Genomic DNA, 27,811 nt, shown 5'->3' on the forward strand with positions numbered 1-27,811 from the left:
TCTTTACCTTTTTCTTCTTTTTCCTCTTTTTAAAGAACACCTTTTAGCATTTCATATAATACTGGTTTGGTGGTGATGAACTCCTTTAGCTTTTTCTGATCTGTAAAGCTCTTTATCTGGCCTTCAATTCTGAATAACTTTGCTGGGTACAGTAATCTTGGTTGTAGGTTCTTGCTATTCATCACTTTAAATATTTCTTGCCACTCCCATCTGGCCTGCATAGTTTCTGTTGAGAAATAAGCTGATAATCATATGGGTGCTCCCTTGTAGGTAACTAAGTGTTTTTCTTTTGCTGCTTGTAAGATTATCACTTTGTCTTTTGCCCTTGGCATTTTAATTATGATGTGGTCCTCTTTGGATTCTTAAGATATAGTAGAGGCCCAGTGCATGAGATTCGTGCACAGAGGGGGGGTGTTCCTCAACCCAGCCTACACCCTCTCCAACCTGAGACCCCTTTAGGGATGTCCGATTGCCGGTTTAGGCCTGATCCCACTGGCAGTTGGACATCCCTCTTGCAATCCAGGACTGCTGGTTCCTAACTGCTTGCCCACCTTCCCGCCTGATCGCCCCTAACCCCTCTGCCTGCCTGCCTGATTATCCCTAACTGCCTCTACCTGCCGGCCTTATCGCCCCTACAGGCCTGATCATCCCTACTTTGCTACCCCTGCCCCCGGCCAGCCTGATAGCCCCTAATTGCCCCCGTGCCAGCCTGATGGTCCCTACTTTGCTCCCCTGCCAGCTTGATCACCCCTAACTGCCTCTGCCTCGGCCCCCAGTCTGAGCTCCCTCTGTAGGAGGCGACCTGGCAGATCAGGGGATGGCACCACCCCCTTTACCTCACTGCTACTGCCACTGCTGGCCTGATCCTGGCCCTTCGCAGCTGCTGCAGCTTTGTCCAGAAAGACATCTGGAAGTCATCGGAGGACATCTGCTCTAATTAGCATATTATCATTTTATTAGTATAGATTCCTATAAGTGGGATCACTGGATCAACTGGCAGTTCCATTTTTTATTTTTTGAGAGAACTCCATACTGATTTCCATAATGGCTGCACCAGTCTGCATTCCCACCAGCAGAGTACTAGGACTCTTTTTTCTCCTAAGCCAGTCAGAGAAAGACAAGTATCACGTGATCTCACTTATATGTGGAATCTGATGAACAAAAAAGGTCCAGAGACATAAACATATAAATGGACATATAAATTTCAGAAGGAAGGGAGGGGGAGATTAATCAATGAACTTATATACATATAATATATGCATAGCCAATGGACAGACAATAGTTTGGGGAAGACCTGGGGAGGGAACAGGAGCAGGGTAGAGGGGATAAATGGGGGGAGGGGAGGGGGAACATCTATGGTGCTTTCAACAATAATTTTTTTTAAAAGCTAATAAAATTACCCAAGGAATAGGGGCATGGGGTGGATGGGAACAGAGATGGGCAACAAAAGTAGAAAACAATTCCACTAAAGAAACTTACGAGTCATATGCTTTTAAAGGTTGATTCTTTTGTAAAAGTGTCTTAAACCATGCCTATTCAGGCCTAAAGGATTACTGGTACTTCAACTAATGTGGGCAGGTATTCTTTACAAAACACCGTGTGGGCTTCTGGGAGCTGGCTGAGGTTCCAAAGAGAACAGCTCGGGCAGTGCCTGCCCTGCCGGGCCTCTGGCCTCCCTGGCCGGCCTCCCCTCTGCCACGGAGGTCTGGCTCCATGTGGAAGTAACAGCTGCTGACACAGGGTTCTTTCGGCGGCTCCAGCATGCTGTCATGCAGTCACGCAATCCTTCCAAGCACAGGTCAGATAATGCCTCTGAAACCCTGCGGCAGACCTGAGACAGCTGCTTAGGAGAGGACAGGACTCCATTTCCGAGTCAGAAGTGACAGAAAAAGAGATCAAGAACACGGACTTTGTCCCACCAGCGGACCCAGAGCCCAGGGTAGCTCTGCTCGTGTTAAATGTGGAAAGGGAACTAAAAAGTGGATTTGGCCTAAACCAAATGCCCAGTAGCTTTATTCTGCTGCCTTCCTCAATTCTCTTATTTGGGGGATGAGAGAGTTAGCATGTAAACTACTAGAGTTGAAGATACATCCTTGAAGAAAGACTGAGCAGAAATGTAGATACAACACTAAAATGTTCCTTCGGTGAATTGAGGAATTCCGTTTGTAAAATCTGAGTGATTTAGACTCAACTATCTATAATAAACCATTCATGGTTTTACACTGAGTGGTCAGATTATAATCTCTGAACGCATAATAATCTGGCCACTTTGTGTGTGTGTGTGTGTGTGTGTGTGTGTGTGTGTGTGTGTATTAGAGGCCCAGTGTATGAATTTCTGCATGGGTGGGATCCGGCCAGCCTGGCCAGGGAGAGGGGACATGGGTGGTTGGCTGCTGGTTGAACTCCTGGCCGAGGGAATAATTTGCATATTAGTCTTTTATTATATAGGATATACACTGAGTGGCCAGATTATTATGTATTCAGAGATCATAATAATCTGGCCATTCAGTTTACACTCCCATGGTAACATCAAATTTTATTTTTGCCGAATATATGCATAGCCAATGGACAGTGGATAGAGCGTCAGTGGATAGAGCCCAGTGGATAGTTTGGCTCAGTGGATAGAGCATCAGCCTGCGGACTGAAAGGTCCCAGGTTTGATTCTGGTCAAGGGCAAGTACCTTGGTTGTGGGCACATCCCCAGTAGGGGGTGTACAAGAGGCAGCTGATTGATGATTCTCCCTCATCAATGTTTCTAACTCTCTATCCCTCTCTCTTCCTCTCTGTAAAAAAATCAATAAAAGATATATTTAAAAAATATATATACCTGGAGCTTGTATTTCAGAGAATCATGGATATTCTGGGTTGATAGGAGCCTTAAAGTTTGTGATTTACACTAAATGAGCAACACATCTTAGGGATTTTTTGACCCACAAAGCTATCAAATTTCTGCAAGCTCCTGAGCTGGGAGGGATGTTTGCAGAGGGCCTGCTATGTACCAGGCACCTTTCATGTGATCCTGTGGAAGGCACACAAGTGGCCTGGAAGTGAGTGGGTAGTACCTGCCCAGTGCTTTCACAAACGAATAACTGGGCAGGGGCTCACAGCAGCCGAGGACACAGCTGGACTGGCAGCGGTCCCTCTGACTCTACCATCTGTGTTCTCTTCCCACCACCGCCCGGGCCGTCCCGAGGGGCAGAAGGGCGGGGGGCTCTGAGGAAGCACGCAGCCCAGTGCGGCGGTTCTAAAGGCTCCCCAGAGGAGAGAGAGATGACAGAGGGAATATCCGGTGCCCCTGGCTGCCTGGGCCTTGCCCTTGCTGAGCTCACACTCCGGCGTGGGTCCTCAGGTGTCCACTGGTCAGCTCAAGTGAACAAACACTCGCCAGGATCTGCTTGCCCCCTGCTCGGAGGCCAAGCATCACCAGGCCTCAGCCTGATCCCAGCTGTCAGCACCTGCTGGGATGGGACACTCGCCCACAAGATGAACTACCTACCGGGCTGAGCAGAAAGCTGCTGTGGTGGCGGGAGGCTGGAAGGCCGCGGGAGGGCGGGAGGGGCGGGAGGCCTCTCGGAGCAGCAGGCTCCAGGCCTCAGACTGGCTGGGCAGAGCCATGACAGGCTGGCCGCGCCTGTGTCAGCGGGGCCACAGGAGGACAGGCCACTTGTTCGTGAGGATTAAATGAGAAACGATGTATGAGGACATTCCACACACTACGGAGCGGGAAGGAGCGGGAGAGTTACGCCGCACTGCGCTGTCATTAAGACATTTGAAGGCTGGAAGGGAGGGGCTCCTGAGTTGCTCACTGACTGCTTTCTCCAACCCTAAGGTCTAGTGACATTTTTGTCTGTGAAAGCAAAAAAACAACAAAACAAAACAAAACAAAACAAAACAAAAAGCCAGGAGCCCTTGTCAGTCAGCACCCTGGGCTGTAAATGACAAACCCAACTCAACCCCCGGGCCCAAACGGCGCCCTAACGTGAAGGCTCCCAGACGGACGGAAAGGGCAGGGCATGCGCGTGCATGCATTTCTCCCCTGCATCTCCGCTTCTCCTACCCTGTGAGAGCAGGCTCCTCCCGGGCCCGGAGACATAGTCCAGTCACTCTCACACCACACACCTCCCAGCCCCTGCCCTCTTCATTCCTCCTGGGAAACCCCAGGGAAGGACGTGTGCCAAGCCGAGTAATACGATTCCAATGCAGAGGGGATGAGGAGTAAGAAGTCTTGCCCCTGGAGGGGGCGGTGGGCTGCACTGCCATGGCGAGGGAAGGTGCTCCCCTCAGAGCCTGCGTCAGATCTGGAGAGGCTATCCAGAGGACCATGCAGAGGTCTCCTCCAGCCGCCTCTGTGAGCCGAGCAGCGATGGAGCACAGTGTGGCAGTGGCGGCAGCCGCTAGGGAAACACTGAGATCTGGGCCCATCTCTTGCAGACTTTTAGAAAGTACTGCAGAATGGTAAGATACACAGTCAGTCTTGGGAACAAACTCTCTCTCTCTCACATCTACCTCTACAGCCTCCCTTACAACGTTCCCTCGGGAAGGAGCCATCATCTGTATCCTCAAATAACCTGAAACCATCTAAGCACTGGTAGGCATGAGGCTGGATCCAATGGGGTCCTTTCATCTATTCACTCTCCTCACCCCAACTTCTGGACACCAGCTTATATGGCCTTGGAAGGCAGAGGAGAGATTCAAATTTTAAAAAGATAAATTCAAAGAGATGTAATGACCTGGGCCCCATAGGACAGATCCAAATAACTCCCAAGGAGGTCTTCCCAGCAGCACTTCAGCTGAGGAGGTGCACACCTCCCCCCCTCCCCCCCCCCGCCCCCCGACACACACACACCAAACCGCCTGGCCCCACCGAGGAGCTGGAGGGCACCAGCGGCTGGCAGGTTTCTGGGTTCGATTTCCGGCTGGCAAGTTTCTGGGTTCAATTTCCTCTGGGGACAGGGGCCTAAGCCCCCTGCCGGCCAGTGTCCCTGCAGAGCTCTGGGGCCTATAACCTCCTGATTGCTTGCAGTTCCGCAGGAGATACCAAAGCCAGGAAGAAATGGTTTACAGCCAAACAGAGGAGGCAAGGGAGCACAGAAGGCTGACTGGGGATGGAGGGAGTCTGAAGGGGATGAGGGGGAGGGCCTGGGGGCTGAGAGGTGTAGGCCAAGGAAGAAGAAAAATAGGAATTAAATGAATACAGCATTTGTGGTTGGGGTCCTCTCAGGCAAGTACTGCCGTGAATGCATTAACCCTCCATGGAGGAGAACAAAACCCAGGGCCTGGTGCCTGCCCGCTGGGCACACAGAGCTCAGGGGATGTAATATCTTCCAGGTGGGTGTGCCCAGAAGCGCACAAAGGTGCCTGACAGGTCATTTCAAACTGACTGTCAAGGTCAGAACAACATCTGCAGGTACAACTGAAGTGTTCTCACCCATGCCCCTCTCTGGGTTCTCTGTTGTCATTTGTTTTAAACTTAAGCCCAGCTGAGCAGCAGACAAACCTGGTAATTGTTCAAACATATGTATATGTGACTTATCAGCTTGCAAATGGAGATAATGGGGGGCTACAACAAGGGGTGGGATGGGGGGACGAGTTAGCTGCTAACTCTGTGGGGGCAGGGGCAATGCCCGGCTGAAGGAAAGAGGCCTCAATTCTCCCAGGAAACCTACTCCTGACGCGGCATTTGGAAATGCTGGTTTGTACGATGGTGCACAGAGCACAGGCGGTTCTTAGGAAAGGAGGGGTGCCCTTATCCTTGAGATCTGCCTGTTTTGCAATCAAGGAGAGGCCTCTTCTGAACCTTCTGCTTGAGGGCCTAAAATTTAAATGCCTACCGCTGTCCAGGTGCCCAAGGAGTCCAAGGAAATCGCAGGCTTGTGTTCTAACTAGCTCAAACATCAAAAGAAAATCTGTATGTATGTAAACTGTTGAAAGAAACTGAATCACCCCACACTTGTTGGAAATAAAAACTCCAGCCCAATTAAATCAAAGAATGCTAGGGCTCTAAGGCACTTTGAAGGCGATTCTAGATCAGCCCCTTACTTTTCGAGAAAGAAACTAGGCTAGGGAAGCCCCGGATGTTGGGATCCTGGCTGGCCCTGGGCCCCGCTCCTCGGGAACACACCTTCCTGACAGTCACAGACAAGCAGGGCGCTCCCGCGGCCTGGCACTCGCACCGGAGGGAAGACGGCAGGGCACGGGGAGCCTGAGTTTCCGGGAGGCCCGCGCAGTCCTCTCGCTAACACGGCAGCAGCATCGCCCGGGCGGATGTCTTAACACTCAGAGGCCAAGACCCCAACCCAACCCACTGAGTCCGAGTCTCCGTGGGGGGCCAGTGGGTGCAGGGACCCCAGGGCATGAGCCAAACCACTGGGTGCTGGCAGAAATGCCAGAACTTCCTGTCATAACTGGTGTCCTCATCCTTTGACATTTTGTTTGTGTGTATTTTATAGAGTACCTATTATATTAAGTGTACTAAATGCATACAACTTACGAATAAATATCAATATTTGAAGGGGGTGAGGTCCAGAAAGAGATGTGTAATCAGAAATGGGGGCCTTCTGCGCTGAGCTGTGCGCCCACTTTCCTCGCTGAGATAAAGCGGGGCCTCCGCCACCGCCCGCAGGACGGAGCTGGGCTCCACAGCAGCTGCACAGCAACAGTCATTCCCCAGACGGTGCGGGGAGGAGGGTTTCGGGGGACGGCGGGTCCCACGAAATGCACACTGTGAAGGGGGTCCTGGGCACAACATCCAGGGGGACACTGCACATATACACCAGGATATTACATCCGGACGATAAAGATATTAAAGGCTTAATCAGAAGCCCTCCAATAGACTGCCTTTTAACTTTGTTTAATTTGTTCATTTCCTAAACTAATTAACCCATAGTTCCTTTTCCCGTATTATTAACATTCCACAAAACTAGTCTTCCTTGGAACCGACTATAAAAACAAACAAACCCTGATTTAGGCTACAGGTCTCGTATTTCCGTGTAGCCGAGGAATCATCAGCATTCATCTCACCTGCCAGTTGATAGTTGTCTACTTTAAGGATTCTCAGCTTTGCCCATCCTTCCCTTTCCAACCAGCAGCTTCCGAAGGGGTGTTCAGAAATCGTGCATGCCTGATGAGAGCCGGAAGATGGAGCAGACCATTCTCCGTAGGCTCTCAGGTCTCCTCTGAGACGAAACCAATTCAAAAACTAGGATCTGCCAACCACAACCCCCACAACTTAGCGAGCTGGCTGCTGAGTAACGAAGGCCCACTGCTGGGTCCTAAGAGGCAAACCCTCCTCGCCCACCCCAAGTCCTGGCTGAGGAGCTGAGGTGCCATTCACACTCTCCTGAACTGAAATTCTAGATTTCCATTTCATGGTGAGAAGAGCTGATGGATATTTTCAACAAGATAACTGGGGAGGTGAAGGGCAGATCTGGCATTCTGTCTCCCCTGGACAATGTCTAGACTTTCTGAGCAGTCACCTCTATAAATAGCATGGTCAGTTAACCAAGAAATGTAACATGTTCTGCTCTGCGCTCCACTCTGATAAATCAGGGTGGACTTTTGCATGGTTCCCATAAACCCCACAAAGTAATCCATTTTTAAAAAGTAATCCATTTTGTAAAGGTGTGTTTCCTCACGTCTTTGGCCTTTCAGGGCACTTCTTTTCAAGAAAAGGCAGCTGGGATGGTCTTCCAGTTACATCCTAGGGGTGGGGTAAAGCTGCAGCAATGTCTTGCCCACATCATGCCAACGGGCCTCTGGTACCTGGCTCAGATGTGGGTGGGAGGTGATACAGCACAAGTAAGGGTCCCTCGAGCAAAGTCAGGCATCCGCGTGCCTTGCTTGAGCACTGTCTGGAGTTGGTGGTCTCCTCCAAAAGGAGTCCAGCCTTAAAGGAAATACACACACAACTCCATGCCCACAGACACACACAACACGTCGGAAGCCAGTAGCATCTGCTCACTTAGACTATTTGTAGCGGTTTGAGGGGTGAAACCAGCAAAACCGGGAATATTCTACCTCGGCAACTTGACATTGAATTCCATTGTTCTTTTTCTCCCAGGGAGTGTATGCTCTATTCAGCAATGGTGTTTCTGCAGAGAAGTAAGTGGGAGGAGGGAAATAAAAAACTTTCCTTTGCAATGGAAAAATGGAAAGGTAGTGCTGAATGGCCCTCTCAGGCTGAAGGGCTGGAAGAGATTAGGGGCCCATGATGACATCAATAGAGAGAGAGAAGATTGCAAATGTAGGTAGAGGGATGATTGCTTCAGGAAGGCTTTTCAAAGGCTGACAAGTTCTCTTGAAGGATGGCCCCAGCAGTGTTCTCTGAAGGCTGGACTGTCAGTCTATGCGTGTGGAGAACAGTTCAAAGAAAATAACACTTAAGCATAATCTTTCAGAGGGTGAGGAATCATGGCGTAATGATGATAAAATGCTACTTCTGGATCCGACAAGCAGCACAGCTGTTTGATGGCAAGAAGAAGATTCTGGCTGAGCCAGAAGCGATGAGTTCACTCTGCCTGTTGTTCCAGCAGGAGAGAGAGAGCCTGACCCACCACACTCCTGTGACTTGGTGGCTGCCTCCAATGAGCCCACGGTTGTGACCTCCATGGTTCCCATGGCCAGCCCCTGAGGCAGACACGCACACCTCAGAGAGGGTGGCAGATAAGTCTGACTCCCAGGCTCTGCGAGCCATCCAGACTGAGCCCCTTTGGCTTCTCTCTCTGACTTCCAGCTCTGGTGACTTGGGGACATCATCTATCCTCCTGCACCTGCACCGTAAAGAATGGAGCATAGCCCTGCCCAGTAACTCATTGGTTGGAGCGTTGTCTCTTTCACCAAAAGGGTGTGGGTTTGAATCCCGGTTAGGGCACATACCTAGGTTGCGGGTTTGATCGTACGGGGAGGCAGCCGAAGGATGTTTCTCTCTCACATTGGTGTCTCTAGCACACACAGATCTCTCTCTCACCTTCTCTCTAAAAGTCAATAAAAACATATCCTCGGGTGAGGATTAATAAATACAATACATAAACAAATGGGGCATGCACACAGCTCACTAAGTACAAACGGGTATTGTCAAGGAGACCCAAATAATTGCAGCCAAGGGCTGTCAAGAACATCACTTTATAAATACCAGTTCCCAGTTCAAGAAAAATAAATGAAAGAACCAGAACACATCAGAAGTGGAAAGCCCTTCACTATAAAATAGGAGGGAAAGAAAGTTAAGTAACATTCTCAAGAAGAAAAATAAAAGTAGAGAACAAAATGAAGAAATGAACACAAAGAAAACAACAAAGGGGTGTGTGTGAGGGGCATAAGCCACCTCACTGACCATGCCGCTCACCAGTTCTGTTTGCTCAGAACTATAGCAATGGCGTGGTACCAGGAACAAAGCTTTAAAATTTTATAGGAAAAAAAAAAGAAAAGAGAAGGGTAGCATGAGCTGCTTTCTGTCATTCACACCCACCCGTTTGAAAAAACATAAGAGTTATACTGGAAAACAGTGGATGGAAATGTCCTTCAATTTTTAAAACGATCCACGCAGAAAGAAATTTGAGAATTTATTAGTCTGGGGAACAACCATCACAAAGAGACGAAACTCACACACAGACCCCCGCGTCCTGGGAGAGCAGAGGGAGCGGGCAGCCTGAGTAAACACAGAGGTGCGCTAACCTACAGCTCAAATCGGATTCCAGAGGCAAGAATCACGACTGGGGCGCCCTGCCTCGAAACCGGGGTCACCTTCCCTGGAATGTAAAGGACTGCTTCAAGCTATGGCAGTTTGGTTTGGGGCATCAAAAAATTCAAGTATTGTAGAAGCTAACAAAGAACAAGCAAAGAAAATTCCCAAAGCTGTGAAATCTTGCTATTTAAGATAATGACAGAAATTTATGACTGCTTCCTTCCTGGCAGAGAGAAGCCCAGTTAGGATTTGAAAACAAGAGGCCCTTTGTCCCAGCATGTTGTGTTTTGCTGATTCTATTACGCATTGGCTGGGAGATAAGAATAAACAGGACAACACCCTGTCTAACCCAGGAGGAGGAGGGTTGGGGAGGGAGAGCTGGTTATGTTCATTCCTGGGCATGTACATGCACACCATTTATTTGCAAATTGAGGTGCTTAAGACAGCTGTGCGTGCAACAGTCAGGAGCTACTCGACGCCTTTTATTGCACAATCAAATCTTTTAAGAATAAGCCATGTGTAATAGGGAGCGTTACAGTTTTTCTCTACTGTGAAGTACCTTGAAGATAGTTAAGTAACTGGCAATTATTTCTCGAAGCTCCTTATTTACCAATCCTATTTTTGTTCAGTCTTTTAAAGCTTAAAATTAGAATGAGAAAACATGTAAACGTAGCCTCCCTCCCTGTATCAAAAAACCTTGCAAGGAATCCATCAGCAGCCTCTGAGGGAAGGAACCTGTTGATCTGAGACTCATCCCTTCTCCACAAAGGGAGAGCTGTCGGTCCAGGCAGGTGCTCCATGTCCTAGCAATGGAGAGTTTTGCTTAAGGACAGCAGCTGCTAAGCTCAGTGAGCTTCTAGCTGGCCTGTCCCGAGATGGGGTGGCACTGCTGGCCCCAGGACGCTGAGAGCTCACTTGCCCTCTGACACCTGGCTGCCTGGAAGCACTTCCACCATCCCTTACTGGCTTCCCTCGCTCTTCCTCACGATGGTGTGCGGGTGGTTCAGGTGACCAAGCCCTGAGGGACCATGGCAGCTCCTGGCTTCAAAAATGAGTTTAAGAAGGGGATGAAGGAAAGCCCTTCAGCTACTTTCTGTTCCTCCGGCCCCTTCCATGGTTTCTACCTTGGGGCCTTTGGACTTGAACCTCCTCAACCTGGGTTGCTTTCCAATCAGATGGTCACAAGGCTGGCTCTTCCCATTCTCCAGGCTCTTGCAAACATCGCTCTTTAAAGGAGCTTTTGCCTCGCCACCCAAGCAAAGCTACCTATCCTCAGTCACTCTGTCGCTGACTTGGTTTTATTTGCCCTCGGCACACATCTTGGTTGTTTGTTTGTATGTATCTGATTTTGTCCTCTGACTAGAATGGAAGTTCCATGTGGACAGAAAGAACACGTCAATCTTATTCCCACTGTAGACTCAGCATCATTAATCCTAATTGGCATACATTAGTCAGAAATCTCCTGCAAGAATGAATAAATACACAATGAACAGATGAACAAGACAATCTGGCAGAGGAACGGTGGGCAAGGTCAAAGCAGACGCTGTGACTTGTCGTGAGCACACGCTGCAGTGCTGTTTGTTTGCCTGTGGGACCAGGCTGACACCATGGGCATGAAGCAGGGCCACGGATGTGGAGTTTTACTCAGAGCTCCGTATGTAAAAAACACTCCAAAAATGATTTGTAGGAGATGCCGGAAAGTGAAATAGAGAAAGGGGGGGGAAAAGAATATTTGGATATCAGCAAGGTAGTTCTGCCAACCTAATTATGCCCTGTGACATGTAACTGTGGACTGCTGAAAGACAAATGAGGAAGCAAAGCATGTATTCTAAACGCACTCACAAGGAAGACTGAGGTGCTAATTTTTAAGCAACCATCATAAATCTGGTTTCAGGATATTTTCCCACTAACATTATTATTATTATAACAAAGAGTGTAAGCATAATGATGAGATCCGTTCATGCATTTCTCAATGCCTAGGAAATCAGGCTCACTCGTGAATCCCCAGCTGAGACGTCTGAGAAAAGACCAGGTTGCAATGGACAAAAAACTCTGGGGAGGGAGGGCATATATGGGAGGAGAGGGGGTGGTAGTGGTATGATATATAATATACACATATAATGCCTTAATAAAAAAAAAAAGAATAAATAAATAAAATTAAATTAAAAAGACATACCAGAAGAAAAACAACAAATATTCAGAAAATAAATTGTAAAAAAAAGAAAGAAAGAAAGAAAGAAAAGACCAAGTTGCAGTGGAAAGGGCGGAACACTCATGACACCCACACGAAGACAACTAGCTGTTCTTCAGTGGAGGGCCATTCAAAGCGCATTCAGACCTTCAGATGGACATCAAATCACACAACCCACAAACTGTACCCTCCATAGCTCCTTACGTGGTGATCAGCGGGAGGCAAAAATAAAGCAAAACACAAAGCCCGGACTTACGAAATGAGAGAAGTATGGGAATGGAACTTCCACTAGTGTTTTAAAAACAAACTGGTGATTTTTTTCCGAATCAGAATGGAAGGGAAGCATCTAATCCGTGGAACGGTGATTCAGAAGAGGGTTGGAGGGGGTGTTCATAGGTCATAGGTCTAATGATTTGGGGCACCTATTCTATTACTAAGTGTCAAAAATCATTAAATGCAGAACTGACAAATGTTCTAGTTACTGTTGTGTTTGAAAAGCATTCCGGATTCTAAGCAGATGTTTGTATATTACTTACCTTCTTTTAAACTGATTTGTCATTTCATACATTCAAATTGAACAAATATGTTTTCCCTAACTTCACTGAATATCAGAATCAGGCTCAAAAACAGACTCAGAGAAAGAGTTTTAAGATTATTCATACAACCTATGACATATAATATTAAAAATACAGTGCAATCATTATCTATATCATCCAATTAAAAACAAAACAAAACTACTTAACATGGTTATTAACAATTTACCCATTTTAGTTCATATGGAATTTTAATGTCATTTACCGAAAAAAAAAAAAAAAAAGAATTCTAAAATGATATAAAATGTGATTCAATATGATTAACCCCTAATCACTATAGTAGTCTAAAGGTGTGGAATTTATAACCTTGCATATATGTTTACAAAGTGTGGACTCAGGGAAAAACATTTAATTTACCAGAAACTCCTTTGATCTCTGATGCATACGAACAAGCAGGACAGTGACAAGTTTCAGTGTGAAGGTCTTTTCCGATGGCTCTGACTGGCCTTGATGTTTCTCTGTTTCTATTTTGGGCACGAAATTGACCTAGAAGACTGTCATTTTTGTCCCAGCTTTGCTTTCCAGAGCCCCAAGCAAAGCCATCACCATAAATCAGGCAGCAGGACCCCGAGAGCCAACTGAGTCATAGACCCCACTTGGTCACATGTGCTCAAGGTGTTGGCATCCCAAGAGAGTGACGCCAAACAAGTGGAATCAATTTAGGTCAGAGTTAGAAAAACAGAGCGCTCCCCCTCCCGCCCCTGCCGCTGGCAGTGGAAGATACCACAGCCCTGCCCACTCAAACACGGGGAACAGTAACTAAGCCCAGGAAAATATCTAGGCCAGGGCAAACTCCTTCCACAGTCCAACAAGAAGGGGAAAAAAAAGAAAAAAATGATATTTGACAACCCACAAATGTTTAAGTGTGTGGTTCTCCTGTTCAGCATGAAAGCACTCTTGTTGCTGCTAAGTTATTATTACCATCACATTTTTCACATTTGTGCCCAGTACCATTTAGCCTTAGGGTATTTAGGCTTATTGGTTTAAAAACACAGTGTTAAGCATGTTTAAATCACTTTAAATATCTCAAAAAGCAGCAAACACACAGCCTACCTGCTTGGGCACGCAAACTTGAAAAGAAAAGCTTTACAGAGTGGCCCGCAGGTCAGCCAGTCCTGGCCGAGGCAGACGGTCAGGAAGGAGCGACAGAAAACAAGGCCCTCTGGAGAGCCTCCGCCTGGCTTCCCTCGGGTCAGCTGAACTGTGAGCAAACATGCCCTGCAAGCTGCACTCTCATAAAGTGCTGAAAACTCCCCACAGACACGGCCCCTCAAAACTGTGTACAAATGAGATGCGTTTAATGAACGACCCTTTCTTTGCCAATAATTCTGCTTAAATTAAGCCCAGCAGACTCTTCAAAGAGACCAAAGAAGCCCGCTTGTTAAGAAGGATTCTATATATAGACATCCAAGACAATTCTATGATGCATGTAACCAAATATATATAATTATCCTAGCTCCTACATTCCCATTATCTTCATAAATATAGGATAAAAATCAGCCTGAGTGACTTTCTCAGACCTCTGCAAGGATTAAGACTAGCCAGCCAGCTCTTTAAAAGTATACGTATGTAGTAAAGATCAAAAGCAAATGTTCTGGACAGTTCTTTTCTACTCATGGGTTTTTACTAAGAATGTGTGCAGTTTTCAGGGAAAACACCACAAATGACAGCTGTTCAAAAGCATGGAAATTAATTGGCAGCAGGAATTTCCTTGACTAATAGGGAAAAACTTAAAGTCACATGTTTTGATGAGCTTATTTTTTTCCCATCTTTAGTCAAGCATATTCACTGTTAATGATTAAGATTTTCAAACAGAAATAAAACCAAGTACAATGCTGAGTGAAATCCAGCTATTCCTGAATGAACAAATGAATTTTAGGTGTAAATAATTCATAGGGAAAGGTTCCACTTGCAGGTCTTGATTTTTATAGGAACTAAACTATGACAACAATAAGAAGAACAATGCAGTGATTGTATTGAACATCAGCAGTAAGACAAGCATCTCCTGCCCCCACTCCATCCCCAGGAAGCCGCCAGCTTTGAGCTGTTTTGCTAGCAGTGGGGATGGATTTACACTGATCCATCCCAGTCTCTCTGACACGGGGGCTCTTAAGGCATTGCCCTTGTGACGATGTGAGAAGGGATGAGACAGCTGGTCAGGATTAGGCGAGCAGCCTATGGCCCTGAAACCAGGTTGTGTCACCCTGCCCAGAATTATGACCTTAGGATCATGAGCATTATGCTCTCACCACCTAAGCTAACCAGTCACTGACCAGCCACGATCCAGCATACAACACTCTGGGGACACCATGTCTTCTGAATCCCAGCGACAATGTCATTCTATTTTTAAGGCAGCTGAATGCAGCCCAAGACACCCAGAGGCTCATGCATGATAGAGTCTATGCACAGACTGTCCCTCAAGGCAGCAATGAGATGTCCAAGCACAAGCAATCATGGCCCTTCCATCCTAATCAAATGACAGCTCTGTCAGAGCTCAGGAAAAGCAAGAAACAGTCACAGAATTCCCCAAGCACGTTCTCTCCAAGTGCCACAGTGGAACAATGTACCTGGCCATCCCCAGGCTTGGAAAGTTGGCAGGAACGATGAGTACATCCAGCCGGGAGAATGGGTGTGTCCCCAGCACAGAGTGTGCTGCTGAGAGGCAAGGACACAGCAGCTGCAGAAGGGTCTCCCGGCAGGCACCTGTGAGGCTCACGGGGGCGAAGGCCCGATGAGGAATGACCTCCTGGGTTGTGGCGGAAGGGTTCTGGAAGCGGCAGGGGTATTCCACGTGGCCACAGATGCCAACACACCTGGAGACAACATAAAACAAACAGATGCATTTATGGTAAATAGGTTGATGCTTCTCGCTGTGGAGGTGAGGAGCTTTCACAGGCATGGGCAACTTCTAGGAGAGAGCAGTTCACAGGTTCCCAAGCAAAAACCGTACTTGAGCTCTTTGGTCGCCTAATCTATGCAGCCGTGATAAAACACAGGTGGAAATACTTCTGATTGTGCTCAACTGTTGGAGTAATTTCAATCTAAGCTAAGTGAAAGTAGTAAAAACTTGTTTTAGAGTAAGTGGGGGAAAAGCCCCAGGACTCAAAACAGTAAAACAACTTTCAAATATCACTTTGGAAAAAAAATCCTCTCCAAATCAGGGACGATTCATAACTCAGGAAGGAAAGGATGGTGCAGCCAAAGTAAAGATTGAATTCTGGAATTTGCTGAATAAACGACGTGGGTTTTGGTAGAGAACAATGAAGCAAATGACAGTACAGCTTCCAATTTCAAAAGAGCACAATCCATTCTACTGAAAAGTAGTCTAGGCAGTTCTTCACAAAGACCATCAAAAGGTGTGCTGTTGAGGAATACAGAGGCGCTTTCCCCCCCAATATACTTATTATTGATTGATTTTAGAGAGAGAGAGAAAGGAAGGGAGGGAGACAGAGAGTGACACTGATTTGTTGGTCTACTTATTTAAGTATTCACTGGTTGCTTCCTGTGTGTGCTCTGACAGGGGACTGAATCCAAAACCTTGGACAATGACCTAACCAACTGAAATCCTGGCCTGGGTCTACAGAAGCACTTTTGTACAGATTTTCACCAATCCATTTTCAATACAAATGTAACTAAATCAGCTTTTTAAAGAAACAGATCAGAGCCTGCACCCTCTGGCCGCTGTCCTTTATTCTACCAAAGGTGGGGCTGAAAAAGAATTCCTTTAACCTGACTCACAGGCCCCAAGAGAACCATCTATGCAAAGAAATCCACATCAAAGGGAACTATTTTTTCACTTGTTAACAGGCCCTTTATTCAAACACTAGTGACCCAGTGCACAAAATTCATGCACATTAAAAGGGGATTACTTAGAGAAAATAATTTAATATTGCTATTTGCCCTTTCTCTATAATAGAAGTGTCAGAGATGGAAGAAAATTAGTAAAATGTATATGAAAACCTTCCTCCTGCCAGAGTCTGGGGCTCACCATGGGACCCAGAGTCAAGTCCCTACCCACCCACATGCACCTCAAAATCACGTGAGACCCAGACCCAGCTGCGCGCGCCCCCACCCCCCACCACCACATTGGGCTAGATACAGACCCAGACAGTCTGACCCTTATCAAGCCCTGCTGGGCAGGGGGCGTAACCTCAGGTCCTCTGGCCCAGCACCAGGACAGGGGGCATGGCTTGAGGTCCCGCAGCCTAGACTGGTGTAGGGGGCATGCCTGAAGTCCTCCGTCAAGCCCTGCCAGGTGGGGGGCATGGCCTGAGGTCCCCTGTCAAGCCCTGCTGGGTGGGGGGCACCGCCTAAGGTCCCCAGTCAAGCCCAGCCAGGCAGGGGGGTGCAGCCTCAGGTCCCCTGGCCCGGTGCTGGGGCAAAGGGGCGTGGCCTGAGGTCTCCTGTCAAGTCCCGCTGGGTGGGGGTTGCAGTCTGAGGGTGAGGCCTGAGGTGCCCTGACATAGTACTGGGGCGGGGGGAGCAGCCTGAGATCCCCTAGCCCGGCACCAGGATGGGAAGCACACCTTGAGGTCCCCTGTCAAGCTTTGCCAGGTGGGGGACACAGCCTGAGGTCCCCTGTCAAGTCCCATGGGGCAGGAGAGGGCATAGCCTCAGGTCCCTACTGATTGCTTATGGGAATTGGACCTCAGCTTTGGGTGCAGCCAGCTTTGTGATGGAGTGATGGTCAATTAGCATATTCCCTCTTTTTTTAGATAGGATAAGGAAAGTCCTCTACTTTTAATTTATAAATTATATTCCTAGTTATGAGGTTTATTAGATCCACTGAGAATTAAAAAAAAAAAAAAAAAAAAAAAAACTTAAAATACTGGTACATTCCAATATGGGAGATCTGTAACAATGATGCTTCTCCAGATTTCTGAAGTGCCTTTCACCCACCCAAGGTCAGCACTGACTGCCCAGGAGGTCCGCAGAGTGATGGAGAGAAGCCTTGCCCTCCGCCGTGTGGTACAGAGAAGGCAGCTCCCAGCACCCATGCGATTTGGCCACAGCTGAGGGAAAAAATAATGGGGGAAGTCTCGTAAATACTTCGCCCAGGTTAAGGTGACAGGGAGAATATAATTGTTAAGCTTGCCAACGTCCCTGGATGATAACCTTGCTTTTTGGAGAAAGTGAGAATAGGTGCCTGTTGGTAAACATTTAACCGAAAGGTTCAGTGTCCACGTAAGGTTCAGTACTGTGCTGGAGCATCAATTAAATGACAGCTCTCACAAAGCGAAAAATCATTTATTAAATTAACCACCACAATACCTTCTCCTAGTGTGTTTATATGGGTATGCATCATGCTATGGTAATTTAAGATTGCACTCTCCATTGAAAAGTTTGCAGAGACATTAAATAATGGGAAAATTAGAGGTGAAGAGGCATCTTCAGGACATCCCTCTCACAATTCAGGACTGCTGGCTCCCAACTGCTTGCTTGCCTGCCTACCTGATTGCCCCTAACCACTTCTGCCTGCCAGCCTGATCACCCTCTAATCTCTCCCCTGCCAGCTGGATCAAGGCCTAACTGCTCCCCTGCTGGCTCAATTGCCCCCAACTGCCCTCCCCTGCAGGCCTGGTTGTCCCTAACTGCCATCCCCTGCCAGTCCAATTGCCCCTAACTGCCTCTCCTGCAGGCCTTGTCCCCCCAACTGCCCTCCCTTTCAGGCCTGGTCCCTCCCAACTGCCCTCCCCTGCTGGCCTGATCACCCACAACTGCCCTCCCCTGCCGGCCATCTTGTGGTGACTATCTTTGACCACATGGGGGCGGCCATCTTGTGTGTTGGAGTGAGGATCAATTTGCATATTACCTCTTTATTGTATAAGATTATATAGGATTTACTATGCGCCAAGCACTACTCTGAATACTTTCCATACATTTCCCAGATAATGCACACAACATTCCTAAGCAATAAGCACTATTCATCACAGCAGGAGTCTTCATAAGCTCCCCCCTCCTGACTCTTCTCCATTAAACCTTATTTTGCTTCTTAGGTAAATTTGGGTCCTACAGTTTTTCCAAAGCTGAGCTCAGCGGCCCTTGATTCTCCAGTGTCTGTTTCTCCTTGACAGTGCCGCCTATTAATCCTGCCCGGAGTGGGAAGAAGGGTGGAACCACATTCGGCTGCTAACTGATGGGCACCAGACATTGGTTCCCTCTCACAGGATGCTGGCCGAGACGACTTCACAAGGGGTCCCTCCAAGGAGCGGGGGTGGCCATGTCTGACTCAGACCCACAGGACTGGACCCCGCCTCCGGAGGTTCTCCTGCCGCCCTCTCCTGTTTCAGACAGCGCTGTGCTGAACCCCGGCACAAACGGTCCTCTGTCCTGGGTTCAAAAGAAATTACTGGAAAGTCTCCCTGGGGAATGCACCGCCTTTTCCCACAAGCCTCCCCGGGCTCACGGTGCGGACTCAGTCACTGTCTCCTGCATCCCTGCTCTTCCCGAGCATCCACGCGGAGCGGCCCTGTCAGACCTACACGTAAGACGCTGACCTGACCTTTGGGGAGTTTACAGCTTTATTAGAAGAAAAAAATGTTAGATTCTGATTAGTTTAGTGACACAGTCCAATGTTTACACAATTTGTTAACATGTTTCAGCTGGCAGAGAAAATGCTTCCTAAAAATCACAGGTGCTCAAACTACCACCACCTGCCCCGCAGCGGGTGGCTGACAGTGAAGGCCACACACATGATATCTGCAAGCTGGAGTGTTGTCTGCGAACATTCAGTATATTAAAAAGCAAAATGAGATGTGTGCAATACGGGGCAGAAAGCCGAAACACCCTAGGGGAGCAAAGGCTGGACAAATAACCAGCCGAGAGGCCTGGGAAGGTCCCCCAAGGAAGGTGCTCCGGACGCTGGAGTTCCCTGTGATTTCTCTCTGCCATTCCTTCTACCTAAGGAGATGGAAACAAGGCCTTGGCCTCTCGGTCCCCCTCTTCGCCGGCTCTGCAGCCTCTGCCACGTCTGCCCTTTGACAGAGTGAGTGCCTCGGCACCCCCCGCCCAGGCTCTTCCAGGCTCTGTGTGCCTGTGTTCCACGCTTTTCACCATTTTTCCTGAACTCCTCCGACTTTATCCAAGAGTCCTGCTTAATCTGGATAGCCCCAAAGTGAAGGCAATGCTTTAACAAAGGCCTCGAGAGGTAAAACTTAATACAAAGATTTCCTGGTGGCTGGAGAAAGAATACTGCAGCCAAATAAAATTAATAAATTTTCCACAGTTTGTCTAAGTGCCTTATAATTAATGTATTTACCAAAATGCTCATCCAGAGTGGGCTGGAGCACACGAGGAACTGGAGCTGGAAGAGGACTGCTCTCCCTATAATTTGGCCCACATGGACAGGGATCAGAGATTCAGTGACCAGCCCTGGCCAGTGTTGCTCAATGGGTAGAGCATTGGCCCATCCACAGAAAGATTGTGGTTCAATTTCTGGTCGAAGGAAGGGCACATACCTGGGTTGCAGATTTGATCCCTGGCCCTAGTTGGGCAAATGCGGGAGACAACCCCCTCTTTTCTCTCTTTCTCTCTCTCTCTCTCCTTCCTTCCCTCCCTTCCACTCTCTCTAAAAATCAAAGGGGGGGAAAAAAAAATCTTGGGTGAGGATTAACAACAAACAAAAGTCCAGTGACCAATACTTTGGCCAAATTTCTGGGACCCAGATGAACACATTAGGCAAATAAAAGCCTACAGTATCTAAGGCCCCTGTAAAAGTTACATTTCTGTGAACTGAACTAGTGGTCTTAGGAAGGTTTGAGGTAGAAAGGGGGGTTGGGAGAGACAAGGGGACCAGATGTGAACATAACCAAAAACAGTGCAGTTGGCACTTCAGAGCACCTTTGTTGGCAAACTTAGCGTAGAGCCAGAGATTTAATGGATCAAAACACAAAGCCACCCTCTGATGACTAAAGACAGCACACATGAAGCACGCAGCCGGGGAAGGATTAAGCAAATGTAAGCTATTATTCTATCAGCAGCACATTTCTGACGGACAAGCACAGTGATAAATGAAGGGAAAACTTAGTCGTAGCATGTCAGACACGGAAGGGAGTGCGGGAGGGACTTCACCCACCAGACCTCCTGTTTTCCAACCAGGACAGGCGGCCCTGCAGTGTGCCCAGGCCCTGGTCTCCAGCTGATCTGACTGGCGGGGTCCCTCTGGACTAGCCTCTGCTTGCCCACAGAGGGGGCCCCTTACCTCTTAGGCGGGCTGTGTGCATCGGTGCCGTGGAGGCTAGCAGTGGGCCAGCTGGGGGAGGCCTGTCTAATTTGGAGAGGGAGTATTAGAAAGCCCGTTAACCCTGTACACCTGCGCCTTCCCTCGTCCAGCTTCTGTCAATAATAAAACCTTTCTTTTGTTCTCCTGTCTCTCAATTGGTTCTGAACTCAGGAGGACAAGAGAGGGGTTGTGTTTGCCCCATCCCCTAAACCCTAACAGGGATACAGAAGTCCTGTCTTCCCAGAATCCCCATCACCTGCCATGTGCTCCTCCTTCGCAGTCATGGATGCCAGAGGAGTGCACAGCCATCTCAGCGGCTTCCGGGCAGCAGAGCACGCACAGGAGATGCTTGCTGCCTTCTCCCCACTTGGATCTCTGGGACATGGCCCGCGGACAGAATAACAGATGTCTTTCTCCGCCTTCCCCTAGCCTTCCTGAGGCACACATTTTATAACGGCACACCTCTGACAGAGAACCAGGCCGCGCTGTGCGTGAAGAGCAGGATGCTCCTTCCCAGGAAGAAACCGAGAAACTCCCTCCTCGCCACGCCCCCAGCGAGCTCTGTATTCTACAGGGAAGGATGGTTTTCCCCAAAGAGACTTACTTAGCCAACAGGGATGGCACCTCCAGGCTCAAAGGTAGTGCTCTCGCCTCCTATTTTCTGTTACAACATGAATCATTCAAATTGCTAACAGTGACTCGGTCCTGGCACTGACTCTCCCGGTGAGAGTGGACCAGACTCCAGGTGGGGCATGGGTATTATGCACAATTTTTAAAAGTTCCCAGGTAAGAGTCTGAACCACTCTCCAGAGGGTTCAGCCCGGATATAAATCCAGGTCTTGTAACTCAGGAGGCATGAACAAGTCCCAGCGTCGTTATTTTACCTATAAAATAGAGATAATAAAACCTATCTATCATATAGGCTTATCCTAAGAACTAATCAAGATGACATTTAAATCAAGACTTTCTTGGATTTCAAACATCCAATGGCTTCTGCATCAATTCAGGCTAGGATATGCTGCAATAACTCACAACCCCAGTACCTTAGTCACTTAACACAAACAATTTATTTCTCGCTCATACCAAGTGTATTGTGGATCCAGGTGACTACCCTAGGCAGCTGTCCTCCCTACTCAGAAATCGGACTCCCCAGAATTGCAAAATGAGGTCTACTGTGGGATTTCAGTGACAGGGGAAGAGGGCATTAGGTCTCACAAACAATTCAACATTCCCATGTGAAAATAACATAGGTCACTTCTGTCTACAATTCTCTTCTTCCCTCAAGAGTGCATAAGTACAACTCAAAAAGCAATCTAGGATACTCTATATAGATCAGGGAAGATAGCCCAGAATAGGTAAGTTACTAAGTAAGAAGTGGAAATCACCTCCCTTCCTCCAAAAAGCAGTAGGTAGGCAATAAGACATGCCCATCGTAAGAGAGGGCTCAAAGGCTTTGTCTTTGAAAGACACCAACCACCACCGTCAGTGCAAAAGCAACCTGGCAAAACAAAACCAACACAAAAGGGATTTGTCCTACGAGCGTATCTTAGCTGGCTCTCAAGGATGAGCTAACTCTCTGTCCCGAGCCTTTGGGCGTTCTCCACCTGAAGGGACTGACTTAGTGACTACCTGTAAATAGGAAAATGATTAAACTGAGCTGGATATAAAAGTTCTAGAATGAAGCGCGATACCACACGACATGGCCAGCACACTCCCATGCCTGGTACGTGCATTCCCCTTCTCAAAATAGCTGAACATCTGGGAAGGCAGCAAGTGAATAGCTGTTAGAAGTAAGGCGAGCCCCCCAAGTCAGGGGTCCTGGTAGAATACAAAACACTTGGGAGCCAGGCAGCAAGACAAACATATTGACTTTTACGTAGCAGGGTGCACACACATGGTCTACGAAGCGCGTGCACACTGAGCAGACTGTCTGCTTGGCTTTATAATCCCTGATGCATGAGACCTGTTCTTCACTCTTGATTGGAGCTCAGGTACATAGTCTTTCCAACTGGCTAATTCAAAGGGTGGCCCCCAGGGGAGCTGCAAGCCATTTGGCCAACATGGCGGCTGCCAAGTCATGAGGTCCAAAATGGCGGATGTCTAAAAATTTTCTTTGACAGAAAAGATGACTTGTTTATTCTCACATACCTAATGGCCTATACTAATTTTTTAAAAGTTTAAGCCGATTTTCTCTGATCAACTCTGAAATAGAAGGAATTGCTACTGAAGGGGACAGAGCCCTAACCCAGGAGGATTCTCATAACCCAAAGGCCTGTGACGGCTTCCTTGGGTCCTATGCTCCCAGGCTTCCCACAAATGCACTGCTAACAGCAGTCAGAGGGGCTTACAAAGGAATCCATCCAACAGCAGCTTATTTTTGTTGTGTTTTTTACTAAATAAGCTCTGAAACCCAAAGTTAAGAGGCGTAGGAAGAGAAAGTTTTGGATCTGAAGTTCCTGTTGACTTAACCAAATATACAAAAATATTTCACCTGACTTCACAGAAGATTTCTTATACATTTATTTTATTTTATTGTTCTTTCCGCATAAACAATATGCCCACATGTCTACCTCTCAACTCTCTTTCCCTCCCAGCAGGGCTTTTCCTGCTTTGAGTAACCACAGTTTGGGACTACTCACATCCCCAGTGCTTAGAATAAGTGCATCATTCTGCTCCCTGGAGTGTCTGTTTTCCAGCAACATCCCAAACACAAACCTGAAGTCAGCCTCGGGCGGCGAGAGGGACCACTCTGCTTCCAGGTCATGTGGTGAGCAGGTCTCTGGCTTCACTTCTGTCCAGGGTCCGACTGCAATTGTGAAGGTGGAGGCTGGCATTGGCATGGTTACGTAGTAATACCAGCTTGAGCACCCTATAAACAGAAAGAGAAAAATGATAATGAGACCAGGCCATTAAAGAACTTGTGTCCTAAGATGGTTCGTATGAGCCAGTTCTTGGAGGTGGGCCGTGTCAACTGAAGGGGCACTATTCCAGGTCTCAGGAAGAGAGATGATAGTTTCAGGGCAACCAGGGAGGTTTGGATCTATTCCAAGCATCAGTTTGAAGCCATTCAAGCGAGGCTATAAATGTAAGGAATGGGGGACCAGCCCAATATATTAACAGATAAAAAGAATGAGGAATATAAGACCTGGAGTTCCTGAGTTAACTGGTGGTTGAGGTGATCACTAATAGCTGCAAACACAAAAAAAGTATAGGTTGTATGCTTCTATAGAGACCAAAAAATATATATATATCTTATTCATCCTATTGCCTAATACAGTACTTGGCATAAAAAAATAAAAATAAGAAATAAAAATAGATGCTCAGTTGAATGAGTGGATGGATGATTAATAAACAAATGAATTATCACTTCTATTCTGCTAAACTCTTTTGTCTGAATTCAATTCAAGCCCATCTAAAATGGATATAGTAGAATACAATGACACTAGAGAAAGGAGATACCTAGGTTTTAGCCCCAACTCTGAAACTAATTAACTGTGGAAGTTCAGGTCTCATATTCCTCATCCTTTTTAATCTGTTAATATACTGGCTGCTCCCCCTTTCCTCACTGAGCAGGTGAAAAGCAGGCCTGGAAAGGTTCCATGGAGCCAAGGAGTCCCAGCTAGTTGTAACAAGGCTGGACTTACAGTTGGGGCTCCCCACCCCAGCCAGGGGTGTGCCCGCCAGTTAGTCCACACCTTAGAGAAGGCTTTTACCAAGGAATAAATGATTGATAACTTGTAACACAATACTGCCTTACTTCTGAGATAGAAAAATGATTTTAATGTTTTTGAAATCTGAATGTGTCATACAACCTGATTTCCCATAGTATTTTTCTCTGAGTATGTGCTATAAATTGTCTTAAGAGGAATTACTATCACCTCATATTATCGAACACAGTTCTCCACTCCTCATTCTCCTCATGTTCCATTAGAGTAACACAACCTAGACTCTCTTTCAGTCCCTCATTAACCCCATCGACTTCTCCAGCCCATCCCCACCTCCGACCCCAGGCCCTCACCACCCCACTATCTGTGTCCATGGGTGCTCCTTTTAAAAACAAAAACAAAAACAAAAAACACACCAGTTTTATTTTTAAAATTGATTTTACCAAAAGAGGAAGGGAGAAAGAGAGAGAAAAGCATCACTATAAGAGAGAAACATCAAACAGTGAGTGCACCAGTAAGTATCCCAACCTGGGTCAAACCCAAAACCTGGGTATGTACCCTGATCTAGAATCAAACCTGTGACCCTTCAATCAATCCTGTGCACAGGATGATGCTCCAACCAACAGAACCACACCAGCCAGGGTAAGGCACGCTCCTCTTTAAAGATGAGAGACTTTGGGCAAGATGGCAGGGTAGGTAAACATGAAATGGGTACTTCCCTCCTCCCAACCACATTATAATTAAAACTAAACTATAGAAAACCACCATTCCACTCAGAACTGCCTGAAATCTGGCTGATTGGAAGTCCTACAACTAGGGAATTGAAGAAGCCAAATCAAGACTGGTAGGAGGGGTAGAGACAGGGAAAAAGCTGGTCCCACACCCACATATGGCAGAGAAAAATCATGAGAGATATTTCGGCCACAGAGATTCCCCCCTGAATTCCCCGCTGAGAAGTGATAGGTCCCATCCCCAGGACATCAGCCCAGGTTACCAGTGTCAGGAAAAGAAGTCCTCATAACTTCTGGCTATAAAAATCAGCCAAGGGCCGAAACCGGTTTGGCTCAGTGGATAGAGCACCAGCCTGCGGATTAAAAGGTCCCAGGTTCGATTCCGGTCAAGGGCATGTATCTTGGTTGCGGGCACATCCCCATGGAGTGTGTGCAGGAGGCAGCTGATTAATGTTTCTAACTTTCTATTCCTCTCCCTTCCTCTCTGTAAAAAAAATCAATAAAGTATATTTAAAAAAAAAAAAATCAGCCAAGGATCATGGCTGAATGACACAGAGGCTGCTGGAGTCCCAGATAGTTCATCATAAAGGGTCCACATGCAGACTTACTCAGACTCATTCCCTCTGAGCTCTAATGCTGGACAGCAGCTTAAAGGACAACAGAGGCAGATGGGGAGGAACTGAATTATTTGCTGAGCAAGAGCTGAGGGTGGGGTAGCTTTCTCCCAGACTGAAGTGTTGGCAAAAGCCATTATTCCTTTGATGATCCCTCCCCTTCAGAGCTGGCAGTCAGAGTCTCCATCAACCCGGCTAACACTGTTTTCCCCACCACAGTGATTTTCTGAGGCTCTGCCCCACCCAACTTTCAGGCCCACCCAAGCTGTTTCCATTGGCTTTTCCATACCAATGGCCTGTCTTGGCTAATGCTTCAAATTTTCCTAAAATCTCTCAACCAAGCAGCACCTGGCCTTGGTTCATAGCTTGGCCTCTCCTGGGCAACTCCAAGCCCAGAACAAGTAGCAGCCATTTGCAGACCACTTTGTAGCTAATGCTGGGTGGCCCTGGGCAGTGGTTGGCCTTGAATTGCACCTCCCTGGAGGTCACAGAGCCAGCGCACCCAGTGAATAGTTTCAGACAATGATGAAGCATCACTCTCCAACCACCTTCATAAGTCACACACATACTAGGTATACCAAGTAATAATGCGGATTTTTTTCAGTAGATGGAATTACACATATGTTGATATATATGCAATTGGATATGTATGCTATTTTCTTGTATTGACAACAAGCTTCAAAACTTCATATGTCAAATTTGCTGAAGGTGTTAACATCATAGATATTTTTGTGTTTAAAAATGTCAAATTTTGTGCCAAAAAAAGAGCATTTACGGAAAGTTGTACTTCATTACTTTATTTTGAAGAAAAGTGCTGCTGAAAGTTATTGTATACTTCGGGAAGCTTATGGTGAACATGCTCCATCTCAAGATACTTGTGAACGCTGGTTTAAACGCTTTAAAGTAATGATTTTGATGAGAAAGACAAAGAATGTCCAGGTCAACCGAAAAAGTCTGAAGACCAACAATTATAAGTATTATTGGATGAAGATGCATGTCAAACTCAAAAACAACTTGCAGAAAGATTAAACATTGTTCAGAAATCAATTTCCGATCGTTTACAAGCAATGGGAAAGATTGTAAAGGAAAGAAAATGGGTGCCACATCAACTGAACAAGACAAATGGAAAACCGAAAAGTCATTAATAAAATGTTGCTTCAACAGCACGAAAGAAGGTCTTTTTTTTGCATCAAATTGTGACTGGCAATGAAAAGTCGATTTATTTTGAGAATCCCAAATGCACAAAATGATGAGTTGATCCAGGTCAACCATCAACATTGACTGCAAGGCCAAATCACTTCAGAAAGAAGACAATGCTTTGCATTTAGTGGGATCAGGAAGGTGTGGTGTATTATGAGCTTCTAAAACCAGGTGAAACTATTAATACTGATTGCTACTGACAACAAATAATGAATTGGAACTACGCTTTGATTATAAAATGACCAGAATGTGCCAGAAGACACAGCAAAGTAATTTTGCTTCATGATATTTCAAAAAATCTTGCCTGGGAAGTATTAACCCACCTGTGGTATTCAACAGACCTTACTCCTTCAGATTACCACTTGTTCCAATAGATGGCACACGTACTTTCTGAGCAGCACTTCAAAACATACAAAGTAGTGGAAAATTGGGTCTCTGAATGGTTTGCCTCAAAACAAGAAAAGTTCTATGGGGATGGTTTCCACAAATTACCTGAAAGATGGGAGAAATAAGTAGCTAGCGATGGACATTACTTTGAATAAAGCACTTTTCATGTTTCTCTTGAAATTATGTTTTCTTTGATTACAAAATCCACATTATTAACTGATACACCTGGTAAAAGACTGACTCAGTGGGTAGCCGAACCTTACTGAAGTAGTTCTTGCTCTGTGGGGTGGGCCACAGCACAACTGATCATCCATGGTGATTGGAAGTTGGTGGTTGGTGGTCACAGACAGTTTTTGCAGCTGATTGGCCTGGGGGTAAATCCCTCCCATTGACATGCCAATAGTAATCAAGGCCCAACTACAAGAGGAGGGTTACACAGCCCACGTGGGGACATACCTTGAGTGTGCAGCTTAGGAGATTGTGGAGGCTGTGCCACTGGGCCATACAGGGCATCTACTACATGAGGCCAC

At 47.0% G+C, this 27,811-nt stretch overlaps 1 protein-coding gene across 11 annotated transcripts in view; it reads right to left on the minus strand.

Annotated features, from left to right (window-relative positions):
- Nucleotides 1-27,811, minus strand: part of AOPEP (aminopeptidase O (putative)) — a 321,147-nt gene that overhangs the window by 223,163 nt on the left and 70,173 nt on the right. For all 11 annotated transcript variants that reach the window (XR_014796325.1, XM_084898956.1, XM_084898955.1 and 8 more), the window contains exons 4-5: nt 23,400-23,553; nt 15,031-15,276 (exon numbers count right to left, since the gene is read on the minus strand). Coding sequence is in view for 10 of the 11 variants with exons in the window: in XM_084898956.1 (XP_084755082.1) it covers nt 15,031-15,276; nt 23,400-23,553 (400 nt within the window). In the remaining variant the exon portion in view is untranslated. The remainder of the gene's footprint in view (nt 1-15,030; nt 15,277-23,399; nt 23,554-27,811) is intronic.

Source organism: Pipistrellus hanaki (assembly GCF_964339955.1).
Source record: "Pipistrellus hanaki genome assembly, chromosome: 11".
Taxonomy (NCBI): domain Eukaryota; kingdom Metazoa; phylum Chordata; class Mammalia; order Chiroptera; family Vespertilionidae; genus Pipistrellus; species Pipistrellus hanaki.